Here is a 15,316-nt window from a genome sequence, read left to right on the forward strand (position 1 = left end):
AGATGTGAAGTCTCATAGTGCTCAGAACCATTTGAACCATTTTTTCAATCAATATTTTAATGCGTGACTGGTGTGTCGATACAAATTGCTAATTCAATCGTGGCATTTATGAATCTGCCTTGTGTTGAAGCTGTGGTGGTCTATATATGTTTTATATTGAACCGGTATTGCAATGATTTCTACAAGGATTAGTTTACTGATACACTGACTTTGTTTAGTAATACTATCCAACATTGTTAAATTAAAGGAAATATTTTGAGAACTGTGAAGAGTGTTGTGGTGATGCAGTGTGCAGTTGTACTGTTTATGAAACTGCCATTAGATAAGCAGAAATATGCTTAGTCTTATGGTAGAACTGCTGTAATAATTTACAGGTCTTTTCCATACCATTGCTACAATCTGTACATTTTCTTGTTCATGACAGACTTAACATACACTACTGGCCATTAAAATTGCTACATCACGAAGATGTGCAACAGATGCTAAATTTAGCCGACAGGAAGAAGATGCTGTGATATGCAAATGATTAGCTTTTCAGAGCATTCACACAAGGTTGGCGCCGGTGGCGACACCTACAACGTGCTGACGTGAGGAAAGTTTACAACCGATTTCTCATACGCAAACAGCAGTTGACCGGCGTTGCCTGGTGAAACGTTGTTGTGATGCCTCGTATAAGGAGGAGAAATGCGTACCATAACTTTTCCGACTTTGATAAAGGTCGGATTGTAGCCTATCACGATTGCGGTTTATCATATCGCGAAATTGCTGCTCGCGTTGATCGAGATCCAATGACTTTTAGCAGAATATGAGATCAGTGTGTTCAGGAGGGTAATACGGAACGCCGTGCTGGATCCCAACGGCTTCGTACCACTAGCAGTGGGGATGACAAGCAACTTATCCGCACGGCTGTAACGGATCGTGCAGCCACGTCTCGATCCCTGAGTCAACAGATGGGGACGTTTGCAAGACAACAATCATCTGCACGAACAGTTCGACGATGTTTGCAGCAGCATGGACTATCAGCTCGGAGACCATGGCTGCGGTTACCCTTGACGCTGCATCGCAGACAGGAGTGCCTGCAATGGTCTACTCAACGAAGAACCTGGGTGCACGAATGGCAAAATGTCATTTTTTCGGATGAATCCAGGTTCTGTTTACAGCATCATGATGGTCGCATCCGGATTTGGCGGCATCGCGGTGAACGCACATTGGAAGCGTGTATACGTCATCGCCATACTGGCGTATCACCCGGCGTGATGGTATGGGGTGCCATTGGTTACACGTCTCGGTCACCTCTTGTTCGCATTGACGACACTTTTAACAGTGGACGTTACGTTTCAGACGTCTTACGACCCGTGGCTCTACCCTTCATTCCATCCCTGCGAAACCCTACATTTCAGAAGGATAATGCACGACCGCATGTTGCAGGTCCTGTATGGGCCTTTCTGGATACAGAAAACGTTCGACTGCTGCCCTGGCCAGCACATTCTCCAGATCTCTCACAATTGAAAACGTCTGGTCAATGGTGGCCGAGCAACTGACTCGTCACAATACGTCAGTAACTACTCCTGATGAACTGTGGTATCGTGTTGAAGCTGCGTGGGCAGCTGTACCTGTAAACGTCATCCAAGCTCCGTTTGACTCAATGCCCAGGCGTATCAAGGCCGTTATTACGGCCAGAGGTGGTTGTTCTGGGTATTGATATCTCAGGATCTATACACCCAAATTGCGTGAAAATGTAATCACATGTCAGTTCTAGTATAGTATATTTGTCCAATGAATACCCGTTTATCATCTGCATTTCTTCTTGGTGTAGCAATTTTAATGGCCAGTAGTGTAGTATGATAAATGGTTGAAATAATTTATTTGATTTGCTGTTGTCCAGCATGGTTCACAGCATACCTCCTGTTACTAGAAAAGCACCTTCTGGAGGTCAATATTAGTCTGTGGTGGTGGTGTGTAATTCGGAATCAAAACAGTACAGAGAATTTTATAGACGCAGAAGAAAGTCTGCTTTAGCTTGGTCTCTCTCAGATATATAAAGCAGAGTGTATGCTCAGGCATAGTCTGGTTTCTCCTCCTAAATCCTTTATCAATTTCAACTAAATCTGGCACAGAAACCGCAGACTTAATAAGTATCAGCACTGTGGGGTTTATAATTTTCTAGTTCCGAAAGGAGGAGAGATACCAGCAAAACCGTGTATTTTCTAGCCCTGGCATATAGGGTGCAGCCTGCCTACATCTCAAGGCAAGAATCCAGGCCCAACATGTAGGCTGCCCTGCATGACAAGCGTGCTGTGTTGAAATAGTATCAGCCTAGCTTATCAAATTGCTTTGCATGGTAGCCTGTATGTAGGGATCAAATAAATTATTCTCAAGCTTCTGCTGTATGGCCTGCCCTACGTGATAGCCATGTCGTGGGTGTACTGTCGGCCTGCTTTATTCAACCTTGCTTTAGGGACTGCACTTGCCAATGGGCACGGCTGGGGCCGATTTGAGATGGATGGAAGAGGGAATGGATGAATCGAAGGAGAGGAGGAAATGGACATAGAGAGGAGAAGACGGGGAAATGCAGGAGGCATGTCGAAAGTGTAGAGGGGTAGTGGGTAGGTGTAGAAGGAAAAGGAGGAGGCACAATTGGAAAGAGAGATGGGGAGGAGTACATGGTCAGAGGAAGGGGAGTTGAACGTATTGCTAGAGAGGGAGGATGGATAGATGGATAGACCGAGGCAGGAGAACGGCGACACAGAGAAGGGGAGGAGGAGGTGTGTTCAATGTATGTGTCGAATGCATACGCGGGTGAAGCCTTGGGGAAGAGGATAGTTAACCAGTAAAGACCGTTAATCGTGTGACACTGCAGGTGAGTAGGTTGTTTGTTAGAGAACGTAATTGAAAAAAAAATGTTTTTACCCGAAAACAAAGTTTGCAGTATGGATTGTAAAACTTACGCTACGTGCCATAGTCAAATGCAAACAACGCCTTTATTTTTCTTATAACAGTAAGGACACAACCAAAGCAAGAGAAAATCAGTAGATAGTTCTGGAACAAAACGTACAGATAATGGATGTTTATGGATATTATCAACATACTGTTCGCAGAGCATTTTGGCGTCTTTTCTGTGAAGAAAGAAATGCAGGTAAGTTGGTAAACAACATAATTATCATGTTCATACGGCGAGGTTAAATAAGCAATATGAACAAATAACAGACACGACGACTGCCTACTGACATAGGTTACGGTAAAACCAATTTATCGAGCCTGGCACATCTTCCTTTCTCTCATTAGGGAGCAATAACTAAGATTCATCTGAAAGCGTGTGGGTCACGTGACTCAGTGAGGTAAACGAAAATCGCCGGCCGTAACTCGTCTGACACCTAATTTACCCCAGCAGCACTGCCGTAATACCAAATGCCGAAACGTATGGACGTCAGGCATCTGTTCGATGTACAAGGTCAAGAGTGTCTGGACCACAGTACCTAAATCGTGAGGAGTAACATTTCCAGTAGACTCACAGATTACTGTGAAAAAAAATCCCCAATATTTCTGAATATTTGCTTCTCTATACAAATACAGAACCTTACTAAGTACTTTAGCACTGGTGTAGTCAAGTGGGTGGGAATAAAACGGGACACTGCGTCCGTATATTTGAAGTTACGTCGTTACTATGAAGTAGTTAATTACCTTGATACACATCGTACATAGAAAATCAAATAACAATCAGAGGCGTAAAAGACTGAAAAACAACGCAATAGAATTATTTGAGTTCGCTACGCGAGGCTACAATTGCAGCGTGCGTATATAAAATTTAAGTTTGTCAATAATTATAACTAAAAATCGCTTCCCTTCTTTAAAGATATTATTTTTTCTCTACAATTCAAGGTTCTATAAGTGTCTTAGTGGTTGTTATGGATCATTTTAAATTGTAAGATAACTGTAACTTGTGTTTGTTCATTTTTATTTCCTCTTCCAACGTGTTATGGCACTCTAGGCTACAGTGCGTTAAGCATACCTAAGTAATTCACTGAGCTGCAAAGCAATTGACTTTAACCACATTTACTGGTCCTCTCATGTCACACTGGAAACTGAAAGAAGATTAGAAGACCGTTATTAACTATCCTGTAAAAATGTAATTTCAGGGAGATACCTAATAATGACGCTAGTAACGGAAACAAAAATTAGTAATTAAATATAACAGTTTTTAGATTCTGGAAGCAACGATGATAAGTTCTCCATCCGCAGTTGGAATTAATTAAAGAAACAAATTACTTCAAATACAAGAATATTGTATAATAGTCTTTGGTATAAGCTTCAGTATATAATGCACAATCATTGATGAAAATTATTTCATATAAGGTTTTTTAATCTGGACTTTCAGGAGGAACCGAGTTAGTCAGGTAATTATGAAAGGAACCTCTTTACAGGATTCTGCACCTAAGTCGTCGATAAGATCGCTTTGTTGTCCGCCTTTTTGTCAGACTGTTAAGACTGCTTTTCTCAGGAACGGAGAGATGTATCAAGTTGAAATTTTTATGTCAGACACTAAGAGCTACGGTTCCTGAGCGGTGTAAATAATTTAAGCTTCCATGTCACATATTTTGTAATTCACAAAGTGACACGGCAGAATCTATGGGTGAACTGTTTCTGTATGTGTCGACCCTGGTGGTCAAACGGATACCCGGGGACGAAAGACAATGTCCTCACTTAGCTCAGAGACCACGCGATTCATTATTTGTTTAGAGAGGTGATGTCATAGATCTCATGGATTTCTGGAACTATTTAAACGATCGTCATTGTGCTATTGTGAACAATCCTAAAAGTACAGCTGATACTTTTCGAACTTCTTGTGGAGTATCATCCACGATCCAGGCCTCAACTGGATCACTCAAGGCCGGAGATGAATTTGATACATCCACACGCAGAAGATTGAACAGATAGTGATATCTACACGACAGTACGAGAAGACGGGCCATGGAGGTGGGCGGCGGTGTCCGTAGATATGGACGCCGTATGTTCAGGTTCCAGAAGTGCTCCCTTGCGATTCGTTTCCTTCATTTTTTTTCTTTTTGTCACGCACTTAGACGTATCCCTTCAAAATCTTTGCGACAGAGATACGTCATGGGACAGACAGATTTATTTTTTGTCAAAAAATAAATGAGTATTTTCCTGTGGCCAGTTAACCCTTCCATTTCTACCTCTCTACGGAGATACTGTGACCAGGCATCGTTTATTGACCCCCGCCCATTTCGCTTCCGGGAGCATTCCACTTCCACAAAAAAATTCCAGGTTTTTGATCGTTGGTGAGATTTCGTGTAACATCTGCTTATAGCGTCGTACCTTGCTCACTACCGGAACTGAGGGCTTTATCTATTTAACACAATAACAGTACACGGTAAAATCCAAAATATATGTAACGAGAAGTCACAAACTTAAGTCTGATACTGTTGTATGTATCAGCAAATTTGTACGAGTTTCCAGTAAACGTACAAAGTAAATATAATACTAAACAATAGCGTAAGCTCAATAATACTCCAAGCTCGTCGTCGACACAGTCTCTGGAAAGTCAGTGCTTCATTTGGTGACCAAGGTTAAGAGAGAGTTCTGAAATCGTTCTTTAGTAAAATCCCTACCATTATTTGTGTAATAAATTTATGGTACCCTCTCAAAAAGCAGCATCGCATTAATTACTCAACGTCATTGTTTAGAATTCAGAGTTAATATAGAGAAATACGGAGATGTATCTAACAAGGAGTCCTCAAACCTTGCTACGTACCGTTTCGGACGAAATTTAGAGTACTAGTCGGCAATCTCTCGATAGTAATTCTTGTGGCATGCTTTAGGACACTAAGCTTCCGTTTCTGAAAGAAAAAGAATCAAGGTCAAAAGGTATGGCGCTGGAGTCTTTCTGACTAGATGGAACCGTTAGCGTACACTAAAATTAGTAATTTCCATTCATACGCGTGAGAGCCACGGTGTAATTGCTTCTGAGAAATGGAAGAACTGATTCTTTCTATACGTTTCACAGAAATTTGAGAAGGGCAGCTCCATCTCTCTCGACCGGTTGTTAATTGGCGTTATACAGCAGTTGAATTTCGCACATATGGCTTTGAAACAAGTCCTTTGCAGAATTTTGTACACTGTGGCAGCAATTAGAGCTGATGAGAAATTTATATGTTGTTATTTCAAACAAAATAAATTTCGCTGTGAGTAAGAAGGAAAATGTGATCAGTGTGCAAACCTACAAACTCTGATGACTCGCTTTTAATCTTCAGTGTAGTTAATATTTTTACATTTTCTTTTCTGCCCACGAAATGCATCATAAACTTTTAGGGAAAGTGAAGACGAAAAAACAGTCTGAAAAACTGCCGAGAGCTGCGGTGTATGTAGTGCGGCCAAGTGGTTTTCTTTGTTGGCCTACCTATTAGTGGTCACGGGTTCAAATGTGACCACCAGCAATTATTTGTTATTTAGCATCTATCATTCCCGGAAAGTTCTTGAAATATGTTATGTATGTAATGTCTGATTATTCTGGAATGTTCGATGTTTGTGTAAATATCTTCTTTCCGGAATATTCTGTGTCTGTGTAAACATAAGGATCAGTTAAATGAAGACCAGGCAAGTCGCAAAAAAGTAAGTAAACTCCATATTATTTCAAAAGTACTCCTCATAACTGTTCATACATTTATGCTGCTGTGAGACCAGACAGTCAATGCCTCAGTGGAAAAATGTTTGCGGTTTCCTACGGAACCATGACTGTATACAGGCGTGCATCTCTTCGTCCGAATCAAATCGACGGCCACGAATATCTTTTTCAGGGCTCCCTATAAAAGGAATGAGGAGAGATCGGGACTGTATGGAAGATGTGTAAGGCCTTTCCAGCGAGATGTCTGCAGCGAACACGAAATAACATTGGGAACATGTCGGCGAGTCTCGAAAAAAGACATTCGTGGACCTCGATTTGATTCGAATGAAGAGGTGCGTGCCTGGATCGCGGTTCCGCAGGCAACAGTAAGCATTTTTCTATGAAGGCGTTGGCCGTCTTCTCTCACAGTGGGTTGAATGTGTTAACAGTTAAGGTGATTACGTGTGGAAAAATGAATATTTCCCTTTTTTCCGTGAATCTCGCTTTAATTTGGCTGCACCTTACGGCTGCACTCTCTGGCCAAAACGCCTTCTCGGTACTGCACGCATTAACATATATTGTTTCAAGCATATGTTTAGCTTATTGGTAAACGATACGTCGTGTATGCCTTGTGTAAATCCGATGCTCATAATTGTCTGTTACATGCTATTGTTCACCAACCTGTGCTTGTGTACTTCTTCCTTCAAGTAACATCTAAACGTCGACTGTGGAGCAATGAAGGGTTTAAAGATAAATTACCTTGGTTGCGTGTAACCGACACACCTCCATTTTTGAAAATCATTTTAATGGGTCTCAGTTGTTGGAATTAAAGAGTTTTGAAGTTAGGAAAGAGGTACACGAATGTAAATGTTATTTTCCATTTCCAACCATTTCTGTTTGATGTGAGCCTGCAAAAACACTTTGAATATTAACCTCAAAAGTTATGAGAGATTTCGTGAAAAATAATAGTGTATTTTCTCTGTCTTTCATTGATAGTACATTATTCATTAAATAATACACTTATCATCGAACGCATATAATATTCGAATTTCTTCAGATTGATTTTAGTAATCAAGTAATGAAGTGCAGCTATTCACAGAGGTCCAGAGAGGCTGTAATTACCGTATGGTCGCGAAACTTGGTAGATACTCTAATCTCGTCGACGTCTCCGGTGCTCATACTGAACAAATTATGTAAGCGGGGGTTAATAATATCAATGTTATGCCTTTCTCACTCGTCTGATCTTTTCTACCCATCCCCCGCTCATAATCCATTACACATGTAAACATATCTGTATGTCTTTCTAGCATTTACAGCGCCATATTTGCGTCTGGTGGTCAAAATTAGAACTATTTTTCCTGGCGTAAATGGGTTCCGCAGTTGCACATTGGAGTATCTACCAAGTTTCGCTGCCATACGATAATTACAACACACACTGAACCTGAGTAGCTGCATTTCAATTGTAACCACAAGGTTGCTGTCGTGTTAAGTCCAGTCCCCAGAAGAGTATGACTATCACCTGTCAGCTCTTCTTATGATACATAGTTCTCTGACTTACTTGCAATATTCTATTCTTCTTAAAAACATAGTCATCTGTCTGTTTCTCAGGTAGCGTAATAGGTTCCTGCCGTTAAGTAGCGCGCAACGAACAATCAGACCTGAATGGTACATTCCGTGTACGCCCACATTATGGATTCTGTTCTCACTGGACTGTTGGACCAGCTTCAGCTGTTAGATTTCAGTTCTGACAGCACTTGGTCACACCAGTCACGACTAGGTATTTTGCATATGATAAATTTATTAAAACTATGTTTCATTCTGACGACGTATTAATTCTGTAAATATTAGCAGCACCAGTTTACTGTAATGTAATCTAATGTACTGATGACGACATAATGGAATACTGTACAATACCTCAAAGATCATTAGACAGAAAGACATCAAAGAATCAAAAGTACTGCTCACAGTAGCGAAACAGCGGGCAGTGTTTTCCGCAAAACAGCGGAAACAACGCAGACGTCACTCTGCCATTTGACAGACCTTGTGCGACGTATCTGTCAATTTCTTGTCTCGAGTAAATTTTATTTATTTTTTAGTGTTAGAGTTGGGGAACGGTGTAATTTTCAGCATTGGTTTGTACTTTTAAGCGTGAGAAGCAATGTAATACTAGTAATACTATTTAAGTAGTCTAAAGAAAATGCAGTTGTAATAGTGAAATTCCACTCACACAAGCCTGAATCTGTTAGCGCCATGTGCAATGGCAGGAGGGTAAATGGGCGATACTAAAGTCGGGTGGTATGGGTCATGCAAGCGACCTTTTTCTTTCTTTTGCTTTTAGGGTACGACATCAAGGTTGATTAAAAAGTATGGCGGTGAGGGTCGAAGGGAGGGGTCTGGGACTAAAGTGAAGCAAGTGATTTCAAATGTTTTAGAAAACAATCATAGAAAGTGCTCTTGATTGTCTATGTATGTATGTATTAAACTGGGGACCTAGAAAGTACGGAGAGGCTTCGTCCCACCGTAGCCCTCAGTGGTTCACAACCCCACAACAGGCTACAGCAGTCCACCCGCCCCATCGCCGCGCCGCCCAACACCGAACCTAGGGTTATTGTGCAGTTCGGCTCCCAGTGGACCCCCCCCCCCCCCTCCTCCCCCGGGAACGTCCCATACCAGACGAGTGTAACCCCAAATTTTTGCGTCGTAGAATAATTATGGTGTACATGTACATGGAAACGGTGTTTATGCGGCAATCGCAGAGACAGTGTAACTGAGGCGAAATAAGGGAACCAAGCCCGTTATCGCCGAGGCAGATGGAAAACCGCCTTAAAAACCAACCACAGGCTGGCCGGCACACCGGACCTCGACATTAATCCTCCAGGCGGATTCTTGGCGGGGACTGGCACGCCTTCCCGCTCGGGAAGCGGAGCGTTAGACCGCGCGGCTACCCGGGCGGGATCTCTTGATGTTAGTTTTAATGTTCCTAGAAATACATTGAAAAAAAGATTAAAAGCATTGTAGGGATTCAGAAGACATCTGCGACATCTCAGGTGGATCTTTTCTAGCCAAAATTTGAAGAAAGTTACGAAGAAATGCTTGTAGCAGACATGAGAGATTTAGATTTCAGGTTAATGTCGTTAGATAAGATTGAGTTCAAAAAACTGGATTAAGATATGGCGGAAAATTTAACAGCCAAAAGAAACTGGCAGATCATGATTTCTATCAAAATTTTATGAAGGATCGCCTAGAAATTTCTAACAGAAAACCTCTGCCCACACGTTTAATTTGGTGTGTTGGTTCAACCAACCACAAGTTGACAGGTTTTTGACGATTTTTTAAAATTATCTTGTGCATTTGATATATGTACAGAGTAATTTTTGAAGTTCCAACGTAATGTAGGAGCAGACACCAGCAACTTGGATTAGTAAATTTTATGTATTATTATTACCATTCAGAGTCTGTCGATGTTGCATTTGATACCGCGTATTTTTGGCGGGAGTTTTTTCTACTTGTCTTTGTCATGTTAATGGAGCCTGAATACACATTATTATTCTGTACATGTAAACATACCTGTTATGGCTACTGTGAGTCTGTAAACTGCTGGAGATGTATGCTAACGTTTGAAACGAAGGCTATGGTTTGAGAATGGGCAATGTAATCCGAAACTAGTTACCACAAATAAGAAATTTTGAATGCAACTGTGATAGAACCTGAAAAAACAAAACAGAGTAATCAGTTTGTGTACCACGATAACTCCATTTTTTATTTAAGGTTCTATGTTTTGTAGAGTGGCCGATACTACCCGGCAGTTTTTTTTAACATCTCGAAATGTGTTAGAAAATCTTTTCTTGCTGTATAATGTTTTGGGCAGATATCTTATTTATACAATGTACACCAAAACAAAGATAAATAAAGGTTTTATGCGCTTATACCTTATTTAAAAGCAACAGCTAAAGCTTTATACCATATTTGATTTAACAGGCCGAAACTAGGCGCTATTTCCCTAACTGAATTTCGCGAAACCCTATCACGTTTGCCACGTTAAGACCAATTTTTAATAAGTCCACTTCCGTTCCCCTTCTGATATTATTCACAGGTAGTATTTAGAATAATGCGGAAAACAGGACTAAAATATTCAGGAAACATTAAACTTCCGGTACACTTTGTGGACTTGGAGAGTTTGATGTTGAAACGTTTTAAAATTGTTGGCACAATTTTTAACGATATTTCAAATTTTCAACTACGTTTATTTTATTACTTCAGCCAAAAGTCACACAAATGGTGTAATTACTACTTTCGAGTTACTAACGAGTCTTCAACAGAAAATGGTCTGTTCAAATGAAGTAAAAGGCCAATTTTAAAATACTAGGAAAGCAAATTAGCTTCTATACACGATCATACTTACATGAATACGTTACACAGTAACTCTTCAATCGAAGAGGTCCAGAGAGACAAGACGCTCACATGGTAAACGAATCTGCGCTCCAGTAGTTGAAACTGACGCTACAGTTGGCTACGTAATGATAAGTTCGCAGATCTCAAAACACGAAAATATGATTAAGAATGTTCACAATGTAAAATTTACTGTCAGGGAATATCTTTTCAAAGTACAAACTAGTAATTAAATCAGTTAATGCCTAGCAATTTAGATGAAAAAGCAGGATGGATGACACAGTGTGATAGTAACAGCTGTGTTCGCAAATGTACACTGCACATAGAATCATGATTGTGTACAGAAGTTTGTCATTCAGTTTCCTAGTGTTCTGCTATCAACTTTTATTTATGTTTGCACAGAACATCTAATGAGGACTCGGTAACAAGTCGGAATCTGTAATGACACTTCTAAAGTGAGTTGAAGCTAAAATATATTATTAAAAAAAATTACAAGACCGCAGTGCCTTTTCCTAAGGTAATATGATTAATATGCTTACGTTGATAAGTTACATTTTAACCAGTTTTGAACGTTGAAACACTATCTTAATTCCTGCACGTTTAATTCACATGTAATTGCGGAATGATATAAACTTGAGCGAGATTTTAATATAACGAGGCGATAACGACGAAGAAAATTTGGGCCACGAAGAGAGAGAATGGAAGCCCGTGCGAATGCTACAAGAGGCGCCACGAAACTGAGAAATCGGCATGCTCGCGTCTTCCGCTGCCCCCATCGTGCAGGTTATCGAGGCGGACCCAGGTGGTGGTAATTAATGGCCGGTGTTAACTCGGTGTGGGGATGTGCGTGTTGGTGGGGGCAGCGTGGCCGCGCGTACTCGTCTGCTCCCGCGTATAAAAGGCGCGGCCCACCGGCCATCCTCACACGCAGTCTCCCGACCGCACTATCCCTCGCTCTCATCGCTGAAGTCTACACTTCTCTTCTTCGAAATGATGAAGCTGGTGAGTATTTCACTTGCGTTGCTCACACATTTCCATTCAAAACGAATATGCCTTATAGCTGCCGCTGTACTTTGCGAAAGTCTGTAAATTACGTGACGGAGTCCTCTCGTCATAATGCGTTGAAACATTTACGTGTTCCCTGGTTTGTACTCGTTAATCGGTACGTAGTGCTTGGCTGCCTACGGGCGCTACCCTACCGCGCATCACACCAGTTTTGTGATTGGATAGAGGTCTCACTAACAAGTAGTGAGAGTTACTAGAGAGAAACCATCCAACGTAAAGTAGCTTTGGGCGCATGCCATGGACGTATTACAGGTACATTACTGTTACATATATGCTACGAACTGACGCACCAACCTAATACATGAACACGCGCAACGCGAAAAAAAATTGTACCGAATGCAGAACGATCTGCAGACAATCGATGTTCATGTACGTATTTATAGCTGAAGCTCGGTATAGATATATGTAATGTATTACGCACAAGTGGGCGCCATTATTATATGGTTAGATGATCGCAGAAGAATCACTGGGAGCAGTCACAGGCATAAAACGCCTACGAGAGTGCGTACAGAGCTGTTTAAATTGTAACGACGACGTAAAACTAACCACAGGTAAAGGCAGTGCCAGAGAGTTCCATTGGAAGAACCTTCGGGAAAAGTAATCCACGCACAAACGAGGTAGCTTACAAACCCCCTGTTTAATATTGCTCGTCTGTCTGAGATCTGTACCAGGTAGCATTGAGAGAGGAAACGGAGATGACTGAAAGAAGAGGGCGCCTTTTGTTAGAGCTTTACTTAGAAAACGCGAAAGCATCAGGTGCTGCACTGGAGTTCCAGTGGCGGACTTCACAGCAGAGGACTTAGCTGCTCAAACAACTACCTAACTATTCCCACCATACTAGCCTCCAGCAACACACGAGTGGCTTGCGGAGTATACGCGCAGATGTAGGTGAAAGAAACATAACAGCCGAGCCAAGTGGCTCAATGGTTATCATACTGGACCCACTTTCTAGAGGAGGTGAGGACAGCCCTCATGATTTACTTATAGATTCGCCACTTCACTGAGTCAGTTTCCTACCATGTCGTTCTGTATTCCGATATTGTGCTCTGTCTCTAATGATGAGTGAAGTTGTGTAGTCCTGGGACACCCGACTTGCGTTGGGAAGGACGGCGACTGAAATCACGTTCGACCACCCTTAAGTCATATTTTGGAATGGTTTCTCTGAATAGCATATATCCGATTTCCTTTCCCAACCAATCTAGCCGGTTCTAGGCGCTTCAGTCCGGAACCGCGCTGCAGCTATGGTCGCAGGTTCGAAGCCTGCCTCAGACATGGAAGTCCTTAGGTTAGTTAGGTTTAAGTAATTCTAAGTTCTAGGGGACTGATGACCTCAGATGTTGTCCCATAGTGCTCAGAGCCATCTGAACCATTTGAACCAAGCTAGCGTTTTGCATCGAATAAAGAAGTCGTCAACGATACGTTGATGACTAATCTTTATCCATCCTTTCCATTTCCAATAGCCGCTACGTCAGCTTCTCCCTCTGATTTCTACTCATGAACATTGACGGGAGCAATCTATGTGTATTTCACGATACACCTGTCATGTCAGTTTGTTGCTGTTATGTTGATGGTGACTGCTTTTCCCTGCCTGGTGCAATTCTGTTTGTCCCTAAATATATCTCTAGGTTTACACGACTTCTCTACAATTCACACTTACGTGCCAGGCTGGGGATCCAGCCAACCACCTTCAGACTACTTCTGCACCGTTTCACTCTCGAACCACGTGAGGGGGAAACGAACACTTAAATATTTCCTTGGGAGCTCTGATTCCTGTTATTTTGTTACGAAGATCATTAATCCCTATGCACGTGGAAATCAATAAAATATTTTCTCAATGTAAGGAAAAAATATGGAGATTTAAATCTGAATAAAAGATTACGCCGCGTCGAAATACGCCTTTGATTTAATAACAGCCATCCCAATTTGCGCATCGTATCCGTGACATTATGTAAAATGAACAAATCGTACAACAGTTGCTTAATCCACAACTTTTATTGTGTACACAGCCGGTTTGCGAACAACGTTCCAGCACCTGGTATAAGAAATAATATCTCTTAATCATCTAAGGACATTCTTACCCCAGTGTTGTTCTGGAACCAAAGGTTGTGTTCCAGATAGCGTAGCACGGGTGATCGGTTTTTGTTTAATTTATGTCCCTTCTATCCTTTTGACACGGAACCTCAGGTTGTACAACAACTTCGGTGCGAGGGTGGCCCCAGAAGGTTATGTGATTTTATTTTTTACAACAGGTGATGGAACTTTAAATGTTCTGAAGCCGGTCGCCTACACAATAAAAGATTGCGCATTACGCAACAGTTTTGCGGTTTTTCTCATTGTACAAAATGGTCTTATGTAGTTGCGCGTGTCCCATAGGAACTCTTTGCGCACATTTGTGACACGCTCTTACCTATTTCGCGGTAATACAATACGACCTGCCCTTCTTTGAACTGTTTACATGTCCTCTGCCAATCCTATCACGAAATATCCCATATCGAGCAGCAATACTCAAGAAGATGACACGAACAAGTGTAATGTAGGCAGTCGGTTTAGTAGATCTGTTGCATGTTCCACGTATTCTTACAATAAAATGCAGTTTTTGGTTTGCCTTTTTCACAACATTATTTAAGTGATTGTTTTAATTTAAGGTTTTTGTAATTGTAATCCCTAGGTATTTAGTTTAATTGACAGCATTTGGATTTGTGTGCGTAACTGCTGAACTCAAAATCCTCAGCGTTCTTCGCATATCCAAGTCCTTGACTTCCCTAACCTTTCTTTCCCATTACTGGTCTTTCCACAACCAAGTTTGCTATGCCTGGGTGTCGTTGCGGAAATCAAACTAACTACCCGTCATATCGTAAGAGGCTTCAACAAACATCTTTTCTATGTTTTTATAGAACTTCTATATATGTCATTTTGTCTATTCAATTTTTATCAGTAGCACCATATTTCATATCCTTCCAGCGTTCTCTTCTCCGGATTTCTGGTAATACACATTTCATTTGCACACGATGCAATACTCCAGGGGTTTGCTTTCAGGAGCTTCATAGCAGCAACACTCCTTCCACCCACACCAACCCCTCCTCCACCCCAAAAAAACTGCTATCCTTTAACGAATCGAACTCGCATGTATGAAACAGCCCCAAATGTCTGACTGCGTTAGAAATAAGTTATCGGGTGAAATATTTTATATTAAACGTGTGAATCCTCCATGGCTGAAGGTGGAAAATCGTAATTACTTCGGTT

General features: G+C 41.4%; 1 protein-coding gene across 1 annotated transcript in view; it reads left to right on the forward strand.

The window, feature by feature from the left end:
- The first annotated feature begins 11,937 nt into the window (after positions 1-11,937).
- The window catches only part of LOC124711822, a 12,593-nt gene continuing 9,214 nt past the window's right edge, over positions 11,938-15,316 (forward strand). Inside the window, exon 1 of the mRNA XM_047242049.1 lies at positions 11,938-12,010. Within this exon, the coding sequence (XP_047098005.1) occupies positions 11,999-12,010 (12 nt within the window). The 5' untranslated portion in view covers positions 11,938-11,998. The remainder of the gene's footprint in view (positions 12,011-15,316) is intronic.

This window comes from Schistocerca piceifrons, chromosome 8, assembly GCF_021461385.2.
Source record: "Schistocerca piceifrons isolate TAMUIC-IGC-003096 chromosome 8, iqSchPice1.1, whole genome shotgun sequence".
In the NCBI taxonomy this organism is placed as follows: domain Eukaryota; kingdom Metazoa; phylum Arthropoda; class Insecta; order Orthoptera; family Acrididae; genus Schistocerca; species Schistocerca piceifrons.